Genomic DNA, 14,430 nt, shown 5'->3' on the forward strand with positions numbered 1-14,430 from the left:
CCTGGGGGAAAGGGTTGTACCTGGGCTCCAGTGTTTCTCCCCAGTGTTCTGGCTTTGGCAGTGCCACTTATGGTAATATCAGTGATTGTAAAGCATCTAAACTCCTTGTTCAGTAACTTGGTGCTGAATGGAGACAGGCCTTGAAAATCAGTCAGTTTACTTCCTCTCAATTTTATACAACTATCTGATGTTTTTCCTCATGGTTGAATTGTAATCTGGACCTATACTTCAGAGATGCCAGCCACAGATGCTTGTGAAACTTCAGGAATAAACTGTTCCAGAACATGGCTACATACCCCAGAAACCCACAAAATACTATTATATATGTTTGTTCAGAAACAAATCCCATTGAACTTTTTGGGACTTACTCTCAGGAAACTAGTGTAAGATTGCAGCCTTAATTTCATTCTCAATTCTTGACATAAATAGATTCATGCAAATCACATGAATATCAGTGGCACCAACACTTCCCTCTTTCTTTTAAACAAGAATAATAGAAATGTAAAACTGGAGGAGATCCCAAGGGTCATCTACATGGTAGCATGATTCTGAAACTTGTTTGCTCACAAAACCATGTTTTTCTCCTTTTGATAGATTCAAAAATAGTCTCTAAACAACACAGAGATTTCAGAATTTTGTGAACACTCAGGTTTGTTTCAGATGTTGGATTGCTAGTGAAATTGATGGTTCTATATAGTTTAGAAAAGGCTGAACACCATCTTGTGTATATCACCTATGTCCGGGGTGAACTAACTTCAGGCTTGAATCTTCTACTTTCAATTTTTTAATGAGAACCCCAAGATCTATCAGCTGGCGTCAGACACAAAAGACATAAACCATGAACTAAAGAATTCAGCACCCACAAATTGGTTTTCAGTAGTGCACCAAAACCTAATAGTGCTCATAGGCTTTCCACAGCAAAATTTGGGCTGCCTTTTAAAAGTTGTGCCTAATTTGGAAGTGGGATATATTAGATAGGGTTTTTTTTAATGCACTAGATCTCTTACATTAAAAATTTGTATGCTTTGTGAAATACAGTTGCAGTCTGCCTTGTTCTATGAGGGGGCAAGAAGGATAACATCACCTTGATATTCAGCTTTCCATTGATGAATTAAACCTGAAATTGATTCCATGCAACAGACAATCAATGATGGTACATGAAAAGCTACAAGACACTTCTCTGTGTGGTGGTGCCACATGAAACTCACTTGTTGTACCTTCAGTTATCAGTCTTTGCCTATTATTGCTGGATTTTAGGCATACATTATATATTCCACTGAAAAGTTATGATGTGAGCAAAGAACTCTACTGCCTGTGTGGCAAGTAAATGGGTACACTTCCAAGATTCTGTAAGGGATTATTTAGAGTAGCATATTTCTTTTCCCTCATCTCCCAGCCCAGTCCTTGAACCTGTGAGATGCCTGATTTAGGTAACCATGATTTTGAAAGCATTTATGCCAAGTGATCCTCATCTCAATGGATGTTCAGTAGACCGACTAGAGGTTTGGCTTTGAAGCGGTTCATTCTGTTGCATCCACGCTACTTAACACCACCTGCTGGTCTAGACCACAGCACCCACTCCTCCACTCCCCGCCCCCCATCCATTCCAGAATCCAAACAACCATTGATTCTGCACGTTTAGTCAGAGATCTGTAGGTGAAAAGCTTGGATGTTCAATAAGCAAGTTAAAATAATTTGCTAACAGTGGCAGCTTGAGGACCTGAGAGAAGGTGAGGCAGATCAAACAGCAAACCAGATTTCCCTGTTCCATGGGGGCAGAAACAACTTGCATATCCCCCCACCCACTTAAATCATGTAAAAGTCTTGTGTCCTCACCTCTGGTTGCAAAGCTGACAGGCAAAGCAGTCCAAGTGGTAAACATTATCTCTGGCCCTCATCACCATCTCAAAGGCAGGGATCAGCTTACTGCAGGCAGCACAATTCCCAGTGGTTCCAAAGAGCCTGCCAAGGAAGCACAGTCATTAGAAGCCACTTTAATTAAATGGCAAAAGGACTAATGAAGTGTAATTAGCAGTATCAAATACTGTATTGCACCAATAAAGAGAACTTGCACAATCCCCCGTTTCGCTGACCAGCTAGTGTGTTTATGTGCGGGAATAGGGCTGGAAGCTGTATGGAGAGTAAGCCAGGGTCCTTTGCTCACGGTATGAGTCTCTAGCTAATTTACTGTCTAATGAAGAAATCCATTCCATATGCACACAAAGGGGCTCGTGATATTTCAGTCCTAAACAATCTCATCTTTTCATTGCAAATTAAGAGTATCTTAGCAGAACATCTTTACAGGACTCTCTAGTGGACTCTCCACTTTCTCATTTGTGATCCTTTCATCAGTTCCTTACATATTTACTTTGTTATCTGGAAAAAAAATAAGCAGAGTATAATTAGGGGAGGACTGGGTGTGAATATGACCCTGCCAGACACGATCTCTCTTTCTAGACTATATAGTTGCCCCTCTGTTTTCGTGGGGGATCTGTTCCGCCCCCCTGCAAAAATGAAAAATCACCAATATTCAAGACCATGAAAACAGAGGGGTGACTGTACACTGAAGATGTGTGAAGCTGCAGGTGTTGCACAAAAAATGCAATTTTATACAACTATCTGATGTTTTTCCAAGACATGGTTAAATTTCCTTAGCCCAGGAAATAAAGTGACTGCTGTTGCATATTCTTATTTTTTAAGACACTGGTTTTGCTCCGAAGTAGTACCGATCTCAAGCACTGAACTAGGCTCCTATTGTGAGGGTTGAAGGAACTCAATTCAAAATGCTCTTAGGACTTTCCACACATACTTTGGTTTTATTTCCCCTGGTGTGCTAGATGCACCTGGCACAGCATGTCTTTTACTCTTCTTTTTCCCTCCTTCTGCCTTTTACTTACCTTGGACACTGGTGTTCCTTCTCTCCTTCTCACCCAGCACATACCTCTATCTCTTTCCTCATCCATCCTGGTGTTTGCTTGCCCCTCACCCATTCTCTCCTCACTTTCTTTCAAAAAATCAGCACATATTTTATCTCCTTTTCTTTTCTAAATTTTAGAAGAGTTTGAACACACTGAGGAATGAACCTGCAGCTCCATCTAGCATGCTGATGTCCCTCTGGGTTCACATGGCAAAACATAGAGGTCACAGAGACTATGCTGGGCATGACTGAAGTTTAAGCCATAAAAGTTTGAGCTACTCCCAAAAAAGTAAAACACAGAGTGTTAACTGGGGCTGGTTACAAGGATCATGCAAGTCCCCTCCTCCAATAGCTTCACTGGCTGCTGGTCTGTTTCCAGACCCAATTCAAAGTGCTGGTTGGGAGCTACAACACCCAATATAGCTTTGGTCAAGTTTATATGAAAGACTATAGTGGCATCCACACTGCAGAAATAATCCGGTCTGACACCACTTTAACCGGCCTGGCTCAATGCTATGGAATTCAGGGAATTGTAGTTTGTGGCGCCCCCAGAGAGGAGCTGTGTCAAACCAGATTATTTCTGCAGTGTGGATACAGCTTTTGCCCAGAACCTGAGTTCTTCAGGAAAGGCTTTTCTCCAAGTCTTATAATCGTCACAAATATGGCTTCTCAATGGCTGCCCTTAGGTCCTGGAACGCCCTTTCCCTGGGGAAGTTAGAATGGCTCTTTCCTTCCTGTCCTTCAGTTGGCAGGTGTAAACTTTTTATTCTGACAGGCTTTTAGAACTGAAGGTATGGGGGTGGAGAATAGAAAAAGAGCTGCTAGAGACTGAGGACAGGCAGGTAAGAAAACAGAAGTAGTAACCCTGGGGGAAAAGGTTGTACCTGGGCTCCAGTGTCTATCCCCAGTGTTCTGGCTTTGGCAGTGCCACTTATGGTCATATCAGTGATTGTAAAGCATCTAAACTCCTTGTGCAGTGATTTAGTGCTGAATACAAACAGGCTTTGAAAATCAGTCAGTTTATTTTATCTTGATTTCATACAACTATCTGATGTTTTTTCCAAGGCATGGTTAAATTGTAATCTGGACCTACACTGAAGCATCCTCAGCACATCAGTCTCTCCAAATGTTGATTTCAGGTAAACAAGTTTCATGGGAAACTGGCCCAAAATTTCCATCTGAGAAAAGTGCAACCTGCTCATTGCTAAAATGCTAAGAATCTTAATTGGAATCTCAAGATTGAAATAGTTTTTGGCAAAAAGAAACCTGATGTGAATAGCTTCTCTTAGCCTTTCTTTCACCAAGCCAGTGAAAACAGGTCTACCTCTCCATCAGTTGGTTCCACATCAGCTCCTTGGTCTCTGGAGATAGTTTTTATGTCAATGTAGATGGTTTGCCAGTTTTGCTATCTGTCTCCACAGGCACTGGCTGCTTTCACAGCATGACACTCAAAAACGGTATAGGCCCTCCTATGAGTTCTTGAAGATCAAATGCCATCATCCGCCCAAGTATCTACATGGGAAGTGTACCATATCTCAGTGATACGTTGCATGCTTTGTTTGCAGAAGGCCTCATATTTCCAGGTAATGGGGATGTGGAAAATCCCAAGGAGCTGGGCAGGAAAAAGTCCACTCCCTGAGAACATGGAGGAAACAACTGTGTAACAGAATAGAAAATTATTGCCCTTAACTAGATATTGAATCTGAATCTTACTCAGTATCAGGCCCTGCATAAAAAGGTGTGATGATATTGCTAAGTTTTGAAAATTAGTTTTATTTCCTCATTAGAAATGTAGTAAAAGTATGTATCTAATTAATTTTTTTTGAGGAAGTGAATTTATTTGAGTCCCTATGTTGGGAGAAAGGCGGGATATAATAATTAATAATAATAATAATAAAGCTATAGGTAAGAAGTCAGGAATTCAACTGTTAGTATTTTCTTGTGAGAATCTTAGAACAGTTTAATATTTATTTTAAGAATAGCAGTTTTTTTTAGGTGTCTATTTTACTGGGTTTTATGTTTTATGTATTTCATGTGTTTTGTTTATATGTATTTTATTTTATATTCAATAAAATCTGTTTTTAAAAATTGGAAAAAAAATAAAACCCTTCATATGTAGCCAAATTATCAACCCTTTTATACAAAAAATAAGTACAAACAAGTAATTATTTTATTAACAAAATAATGGGCTGGATCTAATCATAGAGTAGATTCTTTACTTAAAAGTTTTGCTTTTAAGTTGGGGAGTTGTACTGTAAATATCCAAAACATTCTGGACCCAATACATCCACATGAGTTAGTTCCCACTGAAGTCAAAAGCCATGACTAACTTTTCACCCTGCTTTCAAAATAGCTCTGGGTTTTTTTCCCCCATTAAAAAGAGAAAATAAATTCTATGAAAGGTAAAGGGAATTTAGAGTTGCAATCCTTACCTGGAAATATGTATCATCATGACCATCAATTGATTCTTGTGAATAAATATGCTTGGGATTGGACTATATTAAGATTCCTACCTATTCTTGAACTATTGGCCTGTTACAGACAGCCAAAATAAAGCTGCTTCGAGTCACAGTGAAGGTATGGTATTTCAATGATGCATGCATCCTAAAAGTCCAGAAGCCACACCAAAGCTATGCTCCAGTCTGGAGCGTGGCTTTGGTGTGACTTCTGGACTCTTAGGATGCATGCATCATTGAAATACCATACCTCCACTGTGACTCGAAGCAGCTTTATTTTGGCTGTCTGTAACAGGCCATTGTTTTCTCAAATGAAGCTGGGAGGAGAATTGGGCCTAATATTTTTATGTAACAGCCTCAGTGTATTACTATACATCACTCAATCAATCCATCAATTATATTTATATCTCACTTTTCTTCAGAATGGGATCCACCATTTTATACAGTTTGAAACTTGATTAAGTGATCAATTTAAATGCTGTGATTACAACTCAGAAGTTAAAATGAAAGGGTTTCTCTAGTGTGTTAGAAAATTGTCCAAAGCACACAGTTGCCATTTCATATAAGTAGATGAGCTTATGGATCAGGATCCACAATGCTGGACTTCTTAAATGGAGTGCAAACACTGGAGGTGTATGCCAGGGTTAAGCATCAGAGTTAGATCTGGAAGAGCATCAAAATTAAAACGTCTTATGATGCATAATTGTAGCAAACAGAGTCCTCTTGATATGGGGTTGGCAACACAATGACATAGTACAAGAGAGTCCATTTTCACTAACAGCACATAGCTCATCAGGATGGCTGGTGGCTTCCAGGTCAGTGAGATGAATAATCCAGTCTGTTTCTTAGGCTGCATCTGCACTAGAGAAATAATGTAGTTTGACAACACTGCAGTTTAACTGTCATGGCTCAATACTATGCCATGGAATCCTAGGATTTGTAATTTTGTGAGCTATTTAAAATTCTCTGGTGGCACAACAAACTGCAAACCCCAGAATTCCATAGCACTAAAGTGTTGCCAAACTGCATTATTTCTGCAGTGCAGATGCAGCCATAGTCTGTCACAGGTGCTATCAGCTGCCATTGCAGCTTGTGCGACTCCTATGAGAGACCAGTTGGCCTCTCCTTTGTAAGCTTCAGGCAGGTGGAAAAGACCTTTTTGAGCTCACCTCTCTAGAGTCTTACAATGGCAGTTGTTGTGCGCATTCAAAACATTTCTGACTTACAGAAGCCCAAAAGCAACCCCACCACAGGACTTTCATGGCAAGATTGGTTCAAAGGGGTTTGCTGTTGCCTTCCTCTGAGGCTGAGAGACTAAGACCTTCCCAAAACCACCAGTGGGTTTCCATGGCTTAGTGGGGATTTGAACCCTGATCTTCCAGAGTCCGACTCCAAGACTCAGACCACTATACTATTCTGGCTCTGTCAGACAGTGGTTAGTCATATTTTATTCTTCTGTTTTTTTTTAAAGATTTTAGCATATTATATAGTTATTTTAATGTATTATGATTTTCATTTTAACACTGTCCTCTTTTATAAATGTATTGTAAACCATTCTAAGGGCCCCTGTTAGAGAAAAAGAGAGGATATAAAAGTTTTATAAGTAAGTAAATATCAATATTGCTTTAGTCTTTGTGCTAGTATGAGTCGTTTTAATTATGAAAAAGCAAATTTCCAGTGTAAATTGCCTTTCACCCAGAAAAAAAAACCTTTTGAGGTACATCACTTATAATCCCATTTTACAGGTTGGGAAATGAAAACTCATTGGAAAGCCATACAAGCAACCCATGACAGAGGTAATGCTTGAATCCAGATCTGAATTCAGCTTTCTGTATCTTGTGGCTGAGAAACATTGGCCTGTTACAGACAGGCCCAAATAAAGCTGCTTCGAGTCACTTTGGAGGTGTGCTATTTCAATGATGCATGCGTCCTATGAGTCCAAAAGCCACACCAAAGGCACACTCCAGTTCTAAGGACTGGAGTGCAGCTTTGGTGCGGCTTTTGGACTCTTGGGACACATGCATCATTGAAATACCATTCCTCCAAAGTGACTCGAAGCAGCTTTATTTTGGCCTGTCTGTAACAGGCCATTGTTGGTTCTTTTGTAACCAAGTACAGATCACACAGTTCACAGAACCAACCCCCTCCAACCCCATGTTCCATTGCCTCCTGTGTACAATAGTTAAAATACATACTAGAACTTTCTGATGACCTATTTCCACATGCTCTCACCATGAGGTGACCGAAAAAGTTGCCACAAGGTCACTGGGAAAACATTGCCTAAATTCATCTTCTGTACAAAACCAGAGTCTCCTGGGCAGCCTTTTCTTGGAGAACAGTGAGTCATTTTAAGCTGTTTTCTCTTAGATTATCTGTTTAAGAATTTGCAGAACCAGATTACAACTTTTTTATTTGTACAGTGATTAGTTACCCATCACATAATCCATTTTACATTAACAGAACAAAACTAAAATAAAAATGTGTGTGGCAACCCCCCCCCCCCCCATTTCAGTAGTCTTGGGGAAGGAGGAAGACCAATGAATGAAACAAAAATGCTTGTGAATGAAACAAAAATGCTTGTGATTTTTAAAATATGTTCTTTTCTTGCAAACACTTTATTAAGAAACAGGTTCTTGCTAACCTCATGCTGCAGACAACAACTTCAAAAGAAGCCATCCACAGTAAAACCCACAATGTGTTATTTGCCCACTAGTGACCAAGCCAAAAAAAAAAAAAAGGGGGGGGGAATCACTGTAATACAGATCACATTATAGACTGCTTCCTTTAAACAAGGAATAAAGCATATTATGCATTACATATCTCAGAATCCTTCAGTCAGCAAGGTCATTTTTCCAAGTTTCAAGCCTTTCCTGTTTCTTGGTAAAAAGAAGAATGTTAAGAGAAGGATCATTGTTTCCAGTCAAGAAGGAACTGATGTGTGTTTTGCAACCTGTTTTACTACCCCTGAAACTCAAGTTTACAGCTTATGGGTACATCTAGACTTACGAACAGTTTACTTCTGTTTGGGTAACCTTTCCAATTGAGCGGGGGAGCAGTATTCTGGAGGCATCTCCTTTAAACATGCTGCAGACTGGGTTTGGATTGTTGATAAGCCATACTATATGCATGGGCTAGAACTTTTTCTCCTCCACTTAAGAGCTGATCTTATTGGTGGAGGCATAAATAATATTCTTTGTTGTTGTTAATTATCATCAATTTCACTTTGACTTATGACAAATGTATAAATGAGAGGCTTACAAGATCAAGGACTGTTATTAACTTCCCTGATAGTGTCTTGCAAGCTCAGGTCCATGATTTCCTTGACTGAGTCTAATTCACACATAATACATTATTGTCTTTTATAATGAATCGTGTCATCATATGTCACCCTATGTGGTATTCCTAGCATACAACATTTTCTTCCAACTTCAGTAGGCATGTAAACTGTATACCCTCCTGGAAAAAGCACATTGTACCACAGTTATCTATGCTGATTTGGTTAGTGAAAGCTGTTGGAAAAACTTTAAATGGTTCACAACATGGAAGTCAGATTGCCCACCATTATTCCAGTACTTCTAGATCTTTACTAGCATCTAGTCTGATTCAATGTGCAGTTTGTGATCTATAAAGTTCTAAAGTGCATCAGGCAGAGCTTCTAAAATTGTTTTGTTACAAACTTTTCTTTTTCCTTTTTTTGCACAACATTTGCCAGAATCCGCCAGACAGTATGGTCATTAAGGCCTACATTGAAGGTTATAGTCCAAAAAAGGATTTTTTTTCAAAATTTAGTCTGGTATTGGTATATATGACAGACCTGTACCTGAGGATCTTCTCCAGTAGCTACTTCCAGAGATTGGACAATTTGCTTTTGCTGAGATAGATTGTCTTCCCTGGGAATGGTTCTTTTTTTTAGAACACTCATCCCCAAACACTGCTTTCCAAAAAACATGAAAAATGAAACCTACACATATTCCCACAGCTCCAACCTTTCATGATTTGGTTAAAACTATGGACTTTCCAAGGTCAAATTGGTGTCCTTTCTCAGATACTACTGACTGATTGTCTCTCTTCTCTTTACAGTCTATAGGTTTTATGAATATACTGTAGATGGCACATAATTACTTCTTGGACAATCTCACATTTACTTATCTTGATTAGGTTTGGTCATACAAAAATAGCCTCCTTTCTGTCATCTCAGAAATTAAACTACTTGATTTTATAGCAGAACAGTTTTTGCATGCTAGCCAAGGGTACTATGAAAGTGGTCAGAGAAAACAAAAGAAACCTTCGTAAACTGCAAATCTGTATTTTTCTATGCAGTTAAATTTGGTTGCAAAAATACATAACACATCACTGATGGATCCTGCTCTCTTAAATGGCATAAAAAGGAAGCTGTCAACATGCTCTTACTGTATTTATATTAATATTGCTTACTCTTCTAAATGACAAACTTGACAAGTGGCTTTCAGTTTGAAAATCAGAACATTGCCCCTCTGATCTTGAAAATGCCCAGATCAGTTGCCATTAAAAAATTGCTGTCCTATATCCAAATGAGTAAATTAGAAGCAAGCTAATCCTAGATTTGTTCAGAGTGCAGAGCCACTCCATGTGCAAATGCTGGTGGAGGGGGGGGGGGAGGGAGAAGAAGAAGAAATCCATTATTCATCAGCATCACAATTGTGTGGAGCTCAATCTAGATTAAACAAAATAAAGGGGCCCCAGACAGCACCATCTGCATTGTTAAACAGGCACTTTTCGTTACCCTTTGAATTAGCAGCTTCTCTAAATGGAAATGATGGGAAGTTTGGACAGATGTTCACTTAACTATTTAAACAGTCAGCTTAAGGAACATGAAAAATGTATTTGGTACTGGATTCACCTGCCTCCTTCCAGGGGCTTTGAGGGTAAGACAGTGTTAAACAGCTTTGAATGTTTGCATAAGATTTAAGGCTTATGTTCTGTCCAGCTGAAATCATGTTGCCTTTTAATGTCTGTAACAAATATAGCTCCCAGCTAGTCTGTGTGCTAATCTTGTTCTCTCCCTCAAACATTCTTTTCCCCGTGTCAGCATATGAACATTTCTTATTCACTACTCCAGTACTACCATGTTTGAACTGTGTTTTTTTTTTAAAAGAGAAAGTTGCAAGCCAATAAAGTTGCTTACATTTAGAAATCTATTTTAATGTTCAAAGACCAGATGGCTCTGCCAACAATGACCCCCAGTAACCAAAAGGAACAAAGCAGTATATGGACTAACTCATATTGCTATTCATAATTAGAGTGGAACTGAGGCATGGGGTGGGGGAACACATGCTTTTGACCTGTGAGGACAGTCCTTATGTCTCTTGCTCATTTTTAAATGAGCCTCTGTTATGTAATCTGACAAGTATTCCTGATTGGCCAAATGACTTTTATGGATAATAGGTCCAGGATAGAAAAGGGGTACCAGAAAAGTACTAATTCAAACAAACTGGTTTGGATCCAAAGGGAAGTTAAAAGTAAAAACTGTTGACGTAAAGAAGTTAACTCATGGAAGACTGCACTAGCTTGGATCCTAATGTAGGCTGGCTAAAACAAGATCATGGAAGGATAGTTTCCTGACCTCTTCTTCCCCCTTCAAGCATCTGCAACCTACAGAAATCCTCTCTGGAGTACTGAAATGCTCAACATCTCATTTGGAAATGCCAGGGATGAAGGAAGGGAAGAGGATGAGAGAAGCTTTCCTTCTGTGGGCTTCCTTAAATCCATTTATCTTGGGATTTGAACAGTTATTTACTTATTCTACAAGATGAGGTCATGTTATGAGCAGCAAATGAAATGTGCTAGATCTTGGAATGTTTAGACAATTCTTCACAAGCTCTTAGTAATTTCTGATGCAGAGACCATCCACATTTCTGCACTATGCTCTTATAGTGCTGCTATTCCATGATTACTGGCCTGTCTGCCTCCTGTTGCATTCTGGACTTTGTAGTTCAGTGAGGCCTAACAGCTCCCTGGCTGAGAACTCTAAATGCCCCTCCCTCAACTGCAAATCCCAGAATGCAACAGGAGGCAGCCAGAGCACTAATAGTGTAATAGCAGCACTATAAGAGTGTAGTGCGGATCTGCAGCTCTCCTGGATGGATGTGTGGACTGTAACAGTACTAGCCTTTGAACTCCACACTTGTCAGGATTCTATATTTGTTGATATGTGCCTTCAAGTCAACTCTGACTTATGGATACCTTACTATCAGGTCATTTGGCAATATTTATTCAGAAGATGTTTGCTATTGCTTTTTCTCCAAGGCTGAGAAAGTGTCACTTGCCCAACTGGGTTTCTATGGCTGAGCATGGCTTTGGTTTCCTAAAATCCTAGTTCAACACTCAAAACTCTACACCACACTGGCTCACAAACATGTAAATGGTGTCTATATTAGGATGAAATACATTTAGAAATGCAAGATATGTTTATAAATGTGCTTTTTAGCTGACAAAGGCCATTGGAAAGGCTGATTTAAATGTTTAGACAGAAGTTAAACCCAAATTTTGATGTGGATTTCTTTCTTTGGCGGGATACAGACGGGCAAAAAGGGGTGTATTCATGACGTCATGAAGGTAGAGCCTTCAGACAGGCCTTACCTGAATGCCACCATGAACACGCCCCCCCGCACGGCCCAAGCGGGAAGAAGCGGCATTAAAAAGGTGCTGCTTTTCTCCGCTTCTTTTCCGTTTGATGCGCAGCTGCGCAGCTCCGTCTGTAAGCTGCTGCACCGGTACACCAGAATTGCTACGCCGCTAATTTAAGTTGCCCATTTAAAAGCTCCGTGTCTGCTGCGTCGCATAATGAGTCGGGGTCCTGGAACATGCGCAGTTTGCAGTCAGGCTTTAATTGCAGCGTCAGCTGCCATGCAGGTGTGGAAGCTGCAGCACAGCTGCAGCGCATTTTAAGACTCGTAACCCTAACCCTAACCCTAACCCTAACCCTAGAGCAACATGTACGCATGCGCTGCTTGGAAAGTTTGGACTTTAAAGTGAACCCCTACACACATTCCTGTGCCATTTTCACCTAACAATAAAAAACGCTAAAACTGTAAATATTTACATATATGCAAGGGAGGTGATGGGGGATGGCAGGGGGACAGCGGTGGCAGCGGAGACAGCTGTGGCTGTGCATTGCAGATTCAGCAGGAGCGCGGGGACCAAAGGAGAGGAGGCATCTATGATGCTGGTGACACTGGCAAAGTGCAAGCGGACAAGGATGCCAACACCAGCTGATCACCAGCTGGCAGGAGACCACCATTGTTCTTGGGCAGAGTGGGGGAAAAAGTTTTAAAGGGGCTTGGGCACTTTAAATGTGCCCATAGGCTTTCTGCCGCCGCTGCTTAGCACTGCAGCTGTGCAGCTGTGCATCCGCCAGCCGGCAAAAGAAAAAAAAAAGCCCCGTTTTTGGCCGCCCGTGAGGAAGCTGCCTCTCTCTTTGCAGTGTCCTCCGAGGCGGCGGTTTGGAAACTCCGGGTCTGAAACGGCCCCAGGTGAGGCGTCTTCACTGCCCCCCATGTGGAAGCCCCATCTCCTGAGCCACGCCCCGGGGGCGGGCGGTCTGGAGGCTCCGTATTCAGCAGAATACACCTCCAAGACGTCTTCCCCTGCCCGTCTGTATCCCGCCAATGTTTCTTTTAAAACTACACTAAGGTGGAAATATTGTGGAACATAGACTTATTTGTATGACTCTAATAATTAGCAGTAGCCATGATGATAAAAGAAGAAAATGCAAAGACAAGATTACTGCTGAACATGAAGAAAACAAAAATAATGACCATGGATGATCTACATAAATTCAACCTAGATAATGAGGAAATTGAAATAATTAAAGACTTCCCATACCTTGGGTCAAATATTGATCAGAATGGAGACTGCAAGCAAGAAATGAAGACTAGGAATGGGAAAGGCAGCTATGATAAAACTAGATAAAATCCTAAATCCTAGAAGGTTATCGCATGGGGGCAAAACCGTCCCCCGATGTGTTCTAATGAGCACGAGCGTGGGCACGCACGGAGCGTGATGGGAACCCGATGGGGCCCAGAATGCTAGTTTACCGCACGGTGGAACACCGCCGCTGCCGCCGGCATTCCCATCAGGTTCCCGATGTGTTCCAGGAGGCGCCATTTCTGGGAACAGTTTCAAAAACTAGCGTTCTGGGCCCCATCGGGTTCCCATCACGCTCCGTGCGCGCCCGCGCTTGTGCTCGTTAGAACACATCAGGGGACGGTTTTGCCCCCATGCGATAACCTTCCTAGTGTAAAGAACACTAAAGTTAGAATAATCCAAGCCATTATATTCCCTATCACCATGTATAGATGTGAGAGCTGGACAGTGAAGAAAGCAAATAAGAAGAAAATCTGGTGGTGCTGGAGAAGATTGCTGAGGATACCATGGACAGTCCAAAAGAAAAACAAATAGGTCCTTGAACAAATCAAGCCTGAACTCTCCCTGGAAGCCAAGATGATATAACTGAGGCTGTTGTACTTTAGCCATATCATGAGAAGGCATGGCTCTTTAGAAAGGACAATTATGCTAGGAAAGGGTGAAGGTAGTAAAAAAGAGAGGAAGATCACATACCAGATGGCTAGACTCAATCAGGAAGGCCATGGGCCTGAGCCTGCAGGACTTAGGCAGAGCAGTGGAGGATAAGGGGTCTTGGAAGTATCGGGGTTGACTCCAGGGCAGTTAACAGCAGCAACAACAACGTTGACAAAAGAGGACATTTTAATAGCAGTATTAGATTCACGAGATGCACAGAAAAGAGTGACAGTTTCCTTCTTTTATTCTGTGAGCTCCCTATAGTCTTGCAATTAAAACAGACTACTGGAGTAGAAGCCATACGGTAGATGATCTATTTGGTTTTGTTTTGTTTTTTAAAAAATTAAGTTCCCAACACTGCTTCTGGCCTATAGATGTCCCTAATTTGGTTTGAAAATGGGTGAATGTAATTGTCAAAAAGATAACCATATTCACAGTTTTGTAATGACAGAAACAACCTCCATATGTGTTTCAATGTGAATTAAAGGAGCATTTTCT

At 40.8% G+C, this 14,430-nt stretch overlaps 1 protein-coding gene across 2 annotated transcripts in view; it reads right to left on the reverse strand.

Moving 5' to 3' along the window:
• Window positions 1–14,430, reverse strand: part of LMO1 (LIM domain only 1) — a 134,337-nt gene that overhangs the window by 14,632 nt on the left and 105,275 nt on the right. For both annotated transcript variants that reach the window (XM_089523456.1, XM_089523454.1), the window contains exon 3: window positions 1,837–1,962. In XM_089523456.1, coding sequence (XP_089379582.1) covers window positions 1,837–1,962 — 126 coding nt within the window. The remainder of the gene's footprint in view (window positions 1–1,836; window positions 1,963–14,430) is intronic.

The sequence above is a fragment of the Sceloporus occidentalis genome, unplaced genomic scaffold, assembly GCF_023333645.1.
Source record: "Sceloporus occidentalis isolate IW3139 unplaced genomic scaffold, rSceOcc1.0.p SCAF_4, whole genome shotgun sequence".
Taxonomy (NCBI): Eukaryota; Metazoa; Chordata; class Lepidosauria; order Squamata; family Phrynosomatidae; genus Sceloporus; species Sceloporus occidentalis.